The following is a 12,506-nucleotide window of genomic DNA, read 5'->3' as shown; positions in this document are numbered from 1 at the left end:
TATTTCCGGTGTGGACGCGCTGGTGTCTGTTCAGGTTACTCAACTTGCTGAAACTCTTGCCGCACTGGTTGCAGCAGAAAGGCTTTTCTCCGGTGAGGACGCACTGGTGTTTCTCCAGGTGACTGAAACTCTTGTCACACATTTTGCAGATTTGGGCTTTCTTTCCTGTGTAAGTCAGCTGAGTTAGAGTCTTGTTAAACGGTAGACTGTAGGATCTCGGTTCGTCTGCGTCTCCTTGTTTCTGGCTGGCTACGGAGAACGTGAGTTGCTGACAGGGCGGGATCTGCCCACTCCTCAGCATTTGGCAGTAGAGGTCGTCCGTCTTCAGTCCTTCGTACGGACCGAAGTGGGTCCCCACGGGAAGCTCGGAGTATCCATAGTAAAACACTCCTAAACCCGTATCTGGAATGTGTGACTGTCTAATCTCAAATCTCGGAGGCAGAGTCTTACTGGCTCTGTGCTCCGGAACTTCCTGTTCTGTGTAATCAACTCGGGGTAGTTTTCTGAGCGTTCGGTCACTGGGATACACCGCCACAGTTTCTATATGACCACGAGACAGAGGAAGAGTCCACTCCTCATCGTCCTTCCCCTCCTGCACTTCCTCCTCACTTGGCCTAGGTAACGAGGCTTTCCCCTGACCCGTCTCCCTTGACCTGTCCATCGTCATAAAATCTGGAGCCACAGATTTCAGACCTATGGAGAGCTTAAATAAATGGTTCTTCATGATATTCAGATATCGTATCTTCACAGTGGTGGCCAGCTGGTCCCACTCTGTGGCAGAAAAATAAGCCCTGAGCTCTTCAAAGACATCCTTTTCCTCTAAATAACTCATGGCACTGTTTTCTTGTCTCTGTTGCCTCTTTATAAGAATTGTCTATCTATCTGTTTAACTACGCAACTACGTTTACATCTTTCCAGGTGATGTTGCTAGACAAAATCGACGTATAAATCTATCTTCAACACCATAAATAGGCTGATTTGGTCTAATGGTCACACATAATACAAACTGTTACCTTGCATGCTTAACAGCACCGATTTGCACAGGCGCGCTCAGTTCATAATGGTTCAAATGGAATAACTGGAATACCATTAATGGACAGTGATGTACCATTAATGGTACATCACTAAGAAAGAAAAAACGGTGCGCTTCCTCTGGATGCCTTCTTAGTTTAGGCAGTGGGTGCTCAGCTATGTATATAACTCAAATCAAAACCACCTAAGTGGAAAAAGCGGCACTCCAAAATAAATACTGCAAGACAGTGGCTCAAATGTTTCTCATTTTAAGCGTTCTCGCAAAAAAATGAGAAACATCTGAGCCACTGTATTGCAGTATTTATTTTGGAGTGCCGATTTTTCCACTTAGGTGGTTTTGATTTGAATGGTACATCACTGTCAGAGGTTCTGTGCCAACCTGCAGGATTTGCCGTTTTATTTTCCACTGAAATAAAAATAAAATTTTAAGCATTTTGGATTCATTAATCCAACCTTACGTGGTACAGAGAATTTTGTAGGCGCATGCACATTGCTCAATGTAAGATGTGCGTTCTGCAGCAGACCAGTGCTATGTACTCCACATGCTGGAATGCAAGCTGTGTATATGATCTGCTTACTCCCTGATCATTTACAATGCTTCCTTTGCACAGACTGTGTGACGGAAGCATTTGAAAATTGTGTGAGTCAACAGTCTGGCTTGAAAAACTATACATTATGTCTGATATTGGTGAATGTATGTGTACAGATATGTGTATATGTGCTGTGTGTGCCTGGAAGAAAAGGCTGACATTGTTCAAAATAAAATGAAAATAAAATGAACCAGGGCAGAATATAGACCAACTTTTGACAAGGTGTCCCCTATACTATGACATATTTCAGCCTATAAAGAAGAGGTGATAGACGTCCTTTTCTGTAAAGTAAGAAACGTGGTATAAATAATGTTGGTCAAGAAAAACACAAAAGGCGGTATTTAGGGGTTTGTTTTACCGGGCGCTTTACAGGAAAACCCTCAAGTTCAAGTTCTGAATGGTACTCGAGTCTCTAATTTAGTAATCCAAAAATGCCTCACGTTTCAGTAGAGTTTCCTCCTTGTCTAGAGATTAGACTTTCTCAAGACTAGTGTACCTAGTGTAGGCTTACGAGGTCAGGTCGGGGGATGTTTTCACAATCTGTGGGTTTTCAAAAAAAGCTAAAAGCTAATCACAGCGATGGTGGGGGTGGTTTTGAACAACCACAGTTTTCCAACCTCTGCACACTCTGCAGTTGAAAGTCTTGACTTGTATCCGTCTATGCAGGAGCAACCTGGATGTCACGCCTGGATGTTACTCCACAAAGTAAAAAAAATTATCAAATCAGGCAGTGCTGGATTAGTTTTGTTACTGCATTGCGTATTTCTTACCTGTTTTTTTAAAACATATTTTATAGTCTACTGTTAAACTTTAAAACAACGGTATGGAACTGGGATTAACAGGTGCCCGTCATCATATTATTGTTTGAAATTGGTTAGTACCTGGCCATGTCATCCTGCATTGTTTATTTCAAAGGAAGTAATTAAGATGGACTTTTAGGGACTTTTGATGTACCGGGTATTTAAAAAATATACACAATTTATTTTGGCATCTATTGTCAACTACATGTACCTATTGTGACCATGGTTATGCTCTAAATAATATGTGTAAACATATTTTTCATTTCAGCTGGTCTTTAAAATAGTCATCAAGATATACCAAAATGGGTGTTTCTTTTCTTTTTTTAAAGATATGTTTTGGGCTTTTCTGCCTTTATTGGATAGTACAGTTTTAGAATGACAGGGAACAGTAGACCATCGGCGCCCCATTGTTTCTGTATTTATGTATTTGTTTTCAGTATTTCCTTTTGGACGACATAACATTAAATTCTGAAACACCAGTAGGCTACTGCTGATGAGACAGGATGAAAACTTGTGGTTTCTCCTCTCTTCATATTTACTGCTCCTTTGGCTTTTGTAAAGCAGAATCAATAACCCAGGGGGACAGAGATGGAGAGAGGGAAGAGAAGGAGGGAGGGAACAAGAGGGAGGGAGGCTGTTTTATTTTATTTGCCTTTGGCCTTCCTTTTCTCCCCTTACCTGGCAGTTTCATCTTCAGCATCCACCTCCCAATATACCCATCCATGTCCAAACCATCTCGGCCTCTCTTTCCTCTCTTACTTTATCCCCAAACCTCCAACCTGGGCTGTCCTTCTAATGCGGTCATTCCAGATCTTGTCACTCATGAGAATCGTAACACCTTCAGTCCTTTACACCTTCCCTTTCACTCTTTTTCTTATGTTCAATCCTGCCTGTACTCTCTTCACCTCTCGTCCACACTAGTTGACCTCGAATATTTTAACTACCTTACCTTCACCACCTCTACTCCTTAAATCCTCACCGTTCCACTTCCCTCCATCTCACGCACACATATTCTGTCTTACTCCTGCTGACTTTCATACCTCTTCTCTCCAGGGCACATCTTACCAGACTCTCCTCAACCTGGTCACTCTTCTCACGACATATCACAATGTCTTACCACGTACATCATAGTCCACGGTGACATCCATCAACCTGTCCATTACTAATGTGAACAAGAAAGGGCTCAGACCCGATCCTATATCACACACTGGCCTCATACATATCCTGCAGCCCTCTGACATACTTGACATCCTTCATACATCATGTATGAAGAGCGTTTGAGCTCGCTGAGAGATGTTGCCTATTATGGAACCTGTAGGTCAATATTAATATCAAAATCATGTGCTTTGAATAGGTCTTCTGAGAGATCACTGGTTGCTATTGGGGCATCTTTGTCTTTCTGGATAGCTTGTTGTCCCTTTAAGTTTTTGTCTCCAGAGTTGGGATCCTGTCCTTCTGACCCTAAACCATAATTCTGGTTTAGGTGAACGAGGATAGCTGCATGTACTGCAGGGTCTTTGGCATTAGACACCATGGTGGGCTTGCATGGTCTTCGGGTGAAAGGGTCTATTTGTTGGACTTTGGAATTGTGTGCTTCCGTAACTTGAGCCTTTTCTGACAACGCATTGTTCCAATTTCTGTTCCGCTTATTGATACAGCTGATGGCAGAAATGCTTTTGGTGGTCCTCTGCCTTTCAAGCGCATCAGCTCTCTCCTCCAGCTCATTCAGTTCATCCTGGATCACTTTCGCTTTATCGCCGTCTCCTCTGTCTTCTGCTTTGGCCTTATCTGTGAGGAGCTGAGTTTTCTTCTTGGCATAATTTGGCGGAGCCTTTCGGAATCTCTCCTTGTCTTTCACAATGTCTTCGATGTCTTTGTCGTTCAATTTATAGCACACGGCCTCTTTGATGGACTGCTCCTTTTTTGTGATATGGTAAAGGGTTGGGAGTTGCTTCCCAGCGACCGCCGTCGCCTCTTTCCACTTCATAAACTCGCTTTCTGTGAACTCCTGATTTGACACAAACTCAAGTCTGTAGACACGCGTGTCATCGCCTCCATGCCTTAGTCGTAAGCCTTTGTTTGTTCTTGTTGATCCAAGCTCGTAAACTTTAGCCGTCTCTAGCACATCCACTATTTCAGCAACCCTGTACACTGGTTTACTACTGCTGCTCCCAATGCCTATCCGGACGAAGCACCCAGTTACAGTCCTGGCAAAGGAGGGCATGTGGCACCAGTGTTGCAGCTTGTGTCTGGACAGGCGAATTCTGTTGAGCTCATCTGGGCGTGATACTGGTTGAGACTTTGGAGTCTCCTCTTTTTTATCATTATCGTAGGGTGAAGAAGAGCATGAACTCTGGTCACTCTTTACAGATAATTTGTCATCCTCCTCCTCTTCGTCATCGGAATACACCTCGCTGGTTTTCAGGGGCTCACCCTTAGCCAGCAGTTCAGCAGTGCCAGTTCTGTTTTTCCTCTTCTCGAGCTTAGCTTTTAGTTCTTCCATGGCCCGGGACTGTTTGTCAGGCTTTATGTCACGTTTGGATCGTCTCTCCTCTCTCTCCTCGTGGCGTGCCTTGACGACCACCTGTGTGTCTTGGACCCGAGATGGCTTCCTCTCTTCTTTCCCTTCCTCCTCCTGCTGCTTTGTCTTCTCCTTTTTCTTTTTCTTGTCAGCCTCCAGCGTCTTTCTAATGTCAAACTTCTTAAGCTCCTCTCTCTTCTCAAAGCGGTCGAACAGCTCCTTTTCCCTTTCCTTCTCCGTCATCTGCTCCAGCCGAGCTCTGTCCTCCTCGTCTCCCATCAGGTCATCACCGTAACCGTCCTGGAACACGTCCTCGGAGGAGTCCGAGTTCGATCTGTTGCTGTCTGTTGAGTCTGACACCTCGCCCTCCTCCGGCACAGAGCTCTTAGGTGAGCCGTCTCCATCGGAGCTGCCAGACGCTGCTGCTTTTTTCACTTCAGTGTTTTTTGTGTTCTCGTCCAACCCTTTCCGTTGCTTAACCTTCCTCTTCCTCTTCCCTTTGGTGCCAGTGATGGTCCACTCTTCACTATCCGCCGTCTCGGAGTCTGCAGTAGCGGCAGGCTTAGTTACTGACTCTTCCTGTTCACCTGGGTCGACTCTCTTCCTCTTTGCCAATGACAGAAGCGTCTGATCCAAGTTACTGTCGCCGGCACTGTCTCCGTCGGAGTCAGAGTCGATCGGGGCACAATTAGCCATGATTAGCAAGAAAGTTGTTTGTCTTCGTGGCTCTCTATCTGTCGTCTGGAGATGAAGTGCACATGGAATCATGAGTACATCATCTTCAACACCTTATATGCTGATCTGGTGTAACGTCACACGCAACACAAACTGTTACCCGGATACAGTCGGCATGTACAGGAGTGCCCACAATACGTCACATATGTTTGCTCCATGGGGGGAAAATCAAAATAAACTATTTGCTCCCATGTCGAAGAGTTGTTATTGTGGCTTTCTGTACGTTAAATAAACTTAAAACATCCACAATTCAACTTTTACATCATACCTATATTATTCTATAATAAAATTGGCTATTGGGAGCCGGCAGACCGGCCTGCGGACCACCGCCCGTCATTATGACTCAGACATAACCATAAACAAACCCGATGCGCCCATATATTGGGCCTGTCACTATAACTCAAACATAACCATAAACAAACCAGGGATCTCCATATATGGGCATAAAAGGGACAAGGACTGACAGATACAGAGATCTCATAAATGATGGGCATAATAAATGGGACGCAGGTAGACAGACAGACACAGAGATCTCCAAATATGGAGACAAAGGGGACACAGACAGACAGACGGGAACAAATCTCTATGTTTGTGTCTGTGTCCGCGTGACCCTGCAGATATCTCGAGAACTGATGTCATGATTTCCAAGAATCCTGTATATTAGGCTCGTTCTTTCAATGTATTTGAATGCAAATGAGACCGATTTAGATTTAGTCCCTTTATGCCCATATGTGGAAATCCCTGATTTGATCAATTTGATGTCATAGCAGTAGCCTACTGACATCATACTATAGACTGGCCTCCACATACTATATGATAATGTGTACTGCAGTACAATCCGGATATTGCATATTCAGAGGGGCATGCTTTCCCAACACATGCTCCTCCGGTTAACACTCGAAGTGCTAACATGTTAATGTTCGCTTTATCTAAACACTTAGATTATTTCAGGAGTTCCATGAATGTTGGATTAATCATTCTTCCTCTATCAGCAAAGTTGAGGAACTTTGCAAACTGAATAGCTTTCCTCACAACACGTTTTGCAACCGCTAATAATATCCAGTTCATCTAAATATACTGCCTTAGTTTTTAAACTGTCTTCCTTCGTCGGTAAGAAGGATAACTACACATCCCCTCTAACACGTTGACAACACATTCCGTGGTGTGGAACGAGTCCATATTTGGGCATATCTGTGTGCCCGCCACAGACATACCCACAGAGAGACCCTGATGAGAATCACCTGTTATGTGGTGTTTCTGACGTTGCAAATTGGTGTCCAGGTTTTGAACAAAACATTTGTTGGTGAACCCCAACTTTGAACCCATGGTGGTTGAGTTTGACTGAGAAAAGGATTTTTTTTTAATCAGTAGGCTACCCATTGAATTCATTTTGAATCAAAGCAATACAACATTCTTTGACAGTTTCATCCCCATAGAGTGCTGTTGTGAAGAATTTGGAAAACGTTTACTTAATATTGAGACCTGTTTGGATGATATTGAAACTGCTATAGTAGCATAAAACATGACCAATATTGACCACTGGGTGTCAGTAGAATCCCTGCACAGACGGTGGGTTGAAGAAGGGAAACCAAAAGCTTGTGTTTAATATTCTGATTCTGGCTTTGAAGGGTGGAGGAACAAAACTCCTTACTGCATGTCTTATTGCTTGTATTGGACTCAAAAGCTGTTGTGGGATTTGGCTGCTGGAATGAAGTTGATAAAATTGCAAAACCTACTCTAGTCTAGAGAATGGAGAGGTAGAATACAGTTTTGTTGTACTACTGAAAGAATAGCAAGAGAAGTGGAATAGGGAGAAAAAGGTGAGAGGGGGACACAAGCACATATTATAAAGGAATACCAAACCATCTTTATTTAAGAATAAACTAAATACGTAGAGACTGGATATATAACATCAGTAAATATGAGTCAGAATCAGTGTGTAGGCGGTGCATGGGTATGAGTGTATGCGCAACATGACTGTTGTAAAGTGTAAACCAAAAAAGTCAAACATCCTACCCAAAATGGCCTGTGGAGGTGAGAGACAGTACTGAGTGAAAGAAGCCTATAGCCTGGGACATACCAGGCCCAGGTGTGCCCCATTGCCCCTGACGATCCCTCCGGCTCCACCCTGGCTGCCAACCAGCCCAAGGAGCAGTCACTACTGGCAGGATGAGAGAAGGTACGGTCCTCCTCACACCATTCATTTTCAATACAACAGAATGATAATGTAAGACTAAAGAGCATTTATCTAGGTGGTGTAATCAGAAGGACAGGTGTTAGCTGACCATGACTGAGACTTTACCATAAACCATCTGTGTTCCCCAAAATGTGAGTGTGTTCTGAAGAGTTGATGTGACTTACATTTATAATCCTATTACCAGTGAATGGCAGTATGTGTGGTCTGTCTTGTGTGACAGAAACACAAGATGGATATTGTTTTGGAGTGCATGGGTTAATTTGATGACATAAAAACTAGAAAGGCAGCAGTGGAGTGTAAGTGTATTTAGTCAAGTGCTGTACTTACAGTAGGTACAAGTTAGAGGTACTTTTATTTCCATTTCATGCTTTATACTTCTACTCCACAACATTTCAAAGGGAAATATTGTGGAGTAAGCAAATAAATTATGATATATTTATAGGTTAAGCTACCCAGCAGTATATAGTCATTAAAATGAGCTCTTAAGGTTTAAGTGATGAACACATTGATCAATAATTTCAGTCCAATAACATGATATATAGCCTAATGATTCTAAAATGGACATTCTGCATATTGGCTACTTTTACTTTTTCTACTGTAAGTATATTGATGCTAATACTTTTGTACCTTGACTTAAAAGACAAAGTATTCTTACACTGTGCTACTTTCCGCTTAAAGGTACTGTAGGTGATATTGTTTGTTAAAAGGTAAAAGCTCTATATTCTATGTTCTCTATATTCTGATTCTAATTTCTAGAGTCTCACCGTATCTCTCCAGCTCTTTAACCCATTGATACCTGGAACTGTGTCATTTTTAGATTTGAGCTAAAAAGCATTATTTGACACTTTGGCTATTCAAAAATAGCAGATATACAAGCTCGTAGCGCGGCACCGAGTGCCGCGCTACAAGCTTGTATATCTGCTATTTTTGAAAAATCGTGAAAATATGTGCAAATCTTTGAATATATATATTTTTAAAGCGAACATTTTTAACTCAAATCTTTGCTTATGGGGGTCCCTGGAACAAAATATTTTGATGGGGGTCCGCGGCCAAATACATATCATTTTGGGGGTCCTTGACATGAAAAAGATTGAGCACCACTGACATAGAAACATAGGTTTTTCAGAAAACTGTTGGGATTTAGGAGACATGTAGAATCGCCTTCAGGTCTCAATGGGTTAATAAACAGAAAATACATTTTCAAGTAGGTTGTCAATTTCATACAACCAGGAGAGTACCCATTTATCAGCTCCAAATGTGGCTGCTCATTATTGTTTTTATTCTTTTCACCAAAATGAATATGTATTTTGTTTACTAAAGACCTGGTGAGACCCCTATTACTGAACAGTATGTCTGTATGTTCCCCGGTGAAACAGCATAATAATTAACCACTTAGAAAAAAAACATGCTTTGGTCTACACACATCAAATAGTGAAAATAGCCGATCTACAAGCTCACAACGCATTGTGAGGTTCATGTGGTTATACTACTATGCAGTATATTGAAGTACATGTTTGCACTACATTACAAACCCATAGACACAAATACACACACACAGAATAACCCTGGTAATATAGTCCTTTTATTAGCAATTAACATAAAATATAGCTTGTATAGTAAATAAATGAATAATGTGTACATGATTAACCAGAGGACCCCCCACCCCCACCCCCTGTCATGCATAATATTCCACATGCAAAATGCTAATTTCCTCTATGATCAATGCATTACAAAAAACGCTTTCTATCATGTCAAAGCGATAAATTGTGCTTCCCGATGGTTGTTGTGTGACTCTGGTTCTGTTTAGTCTGGTGGGGTCGTGGTGTGAATTCAAAGATGTCTCAGATGCTGCCTGCATTTTAAAGTGTCTTAACTTGAGCTGGTTCACACTTTCTTTGGTTTCAATGTGCTCGAGCTCCACAGAAGTGCCGTTCGCAAAGCTGAGCATCCGTGACTTCATGGCGAACCGGGCGCCATAGGAAGCCCTTTTACAAGCATGCATCTGTTCCATTAACAAAGTATACATGCCTGAACCAAGGGGTGTGAAAACTGTGTCAAATATTGATTGGCAATACAGTAAAACCTTTCAGCTTTAGTTGAAGCTTTCAACAAAAGCCAATAATTCAGAGCACGTAACATCCTGTGCTTAAAACCAAGGTTTCACAGAAAGATAATGTGATTGATTGATTAATTGATGGATTGATTGATTAGTGTGCCACTCAGCTTTGAAAGCAGCTTGTCTGCCCCACTACACTGATATCTGAAGCATTTATGTGACGCTGGTTCACACTGACAAACAGGTTAGGGCTTCAGCCTAAACTCTAGCCCTTGCTCAAGAGCACCCGACACCAGCACCACAACAACCACCAATAACAACAAAAACAACAACATACATGGCTGGTTGATGGGTGTGTTGCATCTTGCATGTCATCAAACGTGGGAACGTTCTGTCTGTCACAGAACAATCTCTGCAACCACTTCTACAAAAGATATACGACATAGAAGATATACGTACTGTAGCCTGCTGGGAAATCTGCTCACGTCTTTCCTTCACACACACGCACACACACACACACGCACTCACTCACGCACGCACGCTGGCACGCACACACACACACACACACACACACACACACACACACACACACACACACACACACACACACACACACACACACACACACACACACACACACACACACGAACATGCATGTAATGGTAGTCACACACCATCGTCAACAAACAGTTGTTTAACATAAAAAAAAACGTTCCACGAGTATCGCTCATTTTGTCATTCCTCTTCCTTCCCTCCCTCTCTCTCCTTCGTCTCGTCCTCGTCTCCGTGGTGGTGACGTGTGAGGAGGGCGGCGTGGTGGCAGGAGGACGGGCCTTTTGGTTTGACCTTTGACCCCGACCGAGCCTTCGTCGGTCTGCTGTCGCCGGCCACGTCTGAGGAGAAAAGGAATTTCAACGTCAGAGGTTCAGCTGACCATGTGCCTGTCCAGGTGCATAATAAAGTACAATCCTGAGTGTGAAAGGGATAGTTCACCCAAAAAAAGCATTTTTTCCTATCGATTAGTCACCCCTTGGAGACTTGAATTCATGGATATTTTTTAGTTTTTGTCACATTTGCCAATAAATTTGCCAATAATTCACCCACCAACAGCCGTAGGCATACGGTGTCTCTCCTCTCTCTCATCCTCCTCCTGCTCCTCCTCCTCCTCCTCCTCAGAAGAGAGCTCCTCTTTCTCCACAGAGCCACAGGAGCTCATGCCCAGCGCCTTCAGGTGGCGCTGCGCCATCATCTGGACGGCTGTCCAGAAAATACACAAGATCAGAGATCAGTGATGATTAATAACGAATGCAGATGGTGCTGTGAGTGAAAACAAGCGTTAAATAGCTGTTCCCATAGCAATGGTTGTGTTTGTTAAATAACACGGGACTCACTTGTCTTTCCAGCTCTCTAGTAAATAGAAAATACATTTTCAGGTCTGGTTACCAATTTTATCGAAGACAGGGAGACCTACTGTAGCCTGGTAAACCCCTCCCTCCAGATAATCAAATGCAAATGAGATTTCCGGAAGGGGGGGGGGGGGGGTTACCAGTCTAGGGGGGACCCCTGTTACTTAACAAACACTCTCTAGAAATGATTACGGAGTAATAAAAGGAATATAGAGCTTTTTTATTTAATTTTTTAAACTTTTGTTTTAACCAAAAATATGACTTACAACACTTTTAATTAACCTCTAATATTTTAGGGAATATTCAAGGATTTGTTTGACATTAATTGGCTCAAACGGTTATACTACACAGGTATTGAATTGAACAGTATATCAAATATGTGCAATGTGTGTATACAGCACAGCACAAGTACTGTGTAGTATAACTCTTGCAGTATTATTGCTATATATCTAACTCTATGTGATATTATATCTCTGCTGTCGGACAGAAACCAGCCAAAGTATAAACTTTTCAAGAAATGAAAAAAAAAAAACACATACACAATACTGCCTCATCAGATGCTTGAATGTGTCCTTATATTATCATCACTTTATCCAAATACAGCTCAAGTGGAGTTAGGAGGTTTTTGACCATTAATGTGGAGAGTTTTTCCGTCTGACTTCGTCGTTCTAATCAATGATGGAAAAAACAGCTATCTCCAACGTTGGAGTTATGTGGTTTGACCGACAGTTTGAGGATCCAATGGAGTTAGGATGTTTAGTCAGAAGCGCTTTTTAATACTTTTCATTGGTTCAATATTTGTAAAACCCACACACAGACGTAAAGGGTGTTCAATAGCACTGATTTATATTTAAAAATAAATTATAATGAAAAATGGAGATAGCTGGTTTCTGCCCAACAGCGACGATATGATACGTGCCCTATACACACTTCCAACACTGTTCACACTGCTCATGCTGCCAACATTCCTTATATTCCTGTTTTTCTTCATTGATGATTTTATACTTCATTTATTAACTTTTTTGATATCCTACTCTTATATTTTTATAGTTGTTCTCTTATCTTGCGGTATATATTTGTGTTTGAGAGCAATGCACCAAGTCGTACTTGGCAAATAATCATATTCTGGTTCTAGTTCAGGTTTAGATTCTAACTATAGACAATGTTTT

General features: G+C 42.2%; 2 protein-coding genes across 2 annotated transcripts in view; both read right to left on the bottom strand.

Annotated features, from left to right (window-relative positions):
- Positions 1 to 3,725: 3,725 nt before the first annotated feature.
- Positions 3,726 to 5,639, bottom strand: LOC308104967 (RNA polymerase-associated protein RTF1 homolog; the record flags this gene model as incomplete). Its single annotated transcript, XM_080455604.1, has 1 exon — positions 3,726 to 5,639. One exon carries the CDS (start codon positions 5,637 to 5,639, stop codon positions 3,726 to 3,728), a length of 1,914 nt encoding a protein of 637 aa, XP_080311730.1.
- Positions 5,640 to 10,436: 4,797 nt separating this feature from the next.
- The window catches only part of LOC308104706 (uncharacterized protein), a 29,147-nt gene continuing 27,077 nt past the window's right edge, over positions 10,437 to 12,506 (bottom strand). The window contains exons 4-5 of the mRNA XM_080455205.1: positions 11,036 to 11,188; positions 10,437 to 10,824 (exon numbers count right to left, since the gene is read on the bottom strand). Coding sequence (XP_080311331.1) covers positions 10,667 to 10,824; positions 11,036 to 11,188 — 311 coding nt within the window. The 3' untranslated portion in view covers positions 10,437 to 10,666. The remainder of the gene's footprint in view (positions 10,825 to 11,035; positions 11,189 to 12,506) is intronic.

The sequence above is a fragment of the Gymnoscopelus braueri genome, assembly GCF_963280865.1.
Source record: "Gymnoscopelus braueri genome assembly, chromosome: 17".
NCBI lineage: Eukaryota > Metazoa > Chordata > Actinopteri > Myctophiformes > Myctophidae > Gymnoscopelus > Gymnoscopelus braueri.
Note: the sequence above shows the minus strand (reverse complement) of the source record. Positions and strands in the feature narration are given on the sequence as shown.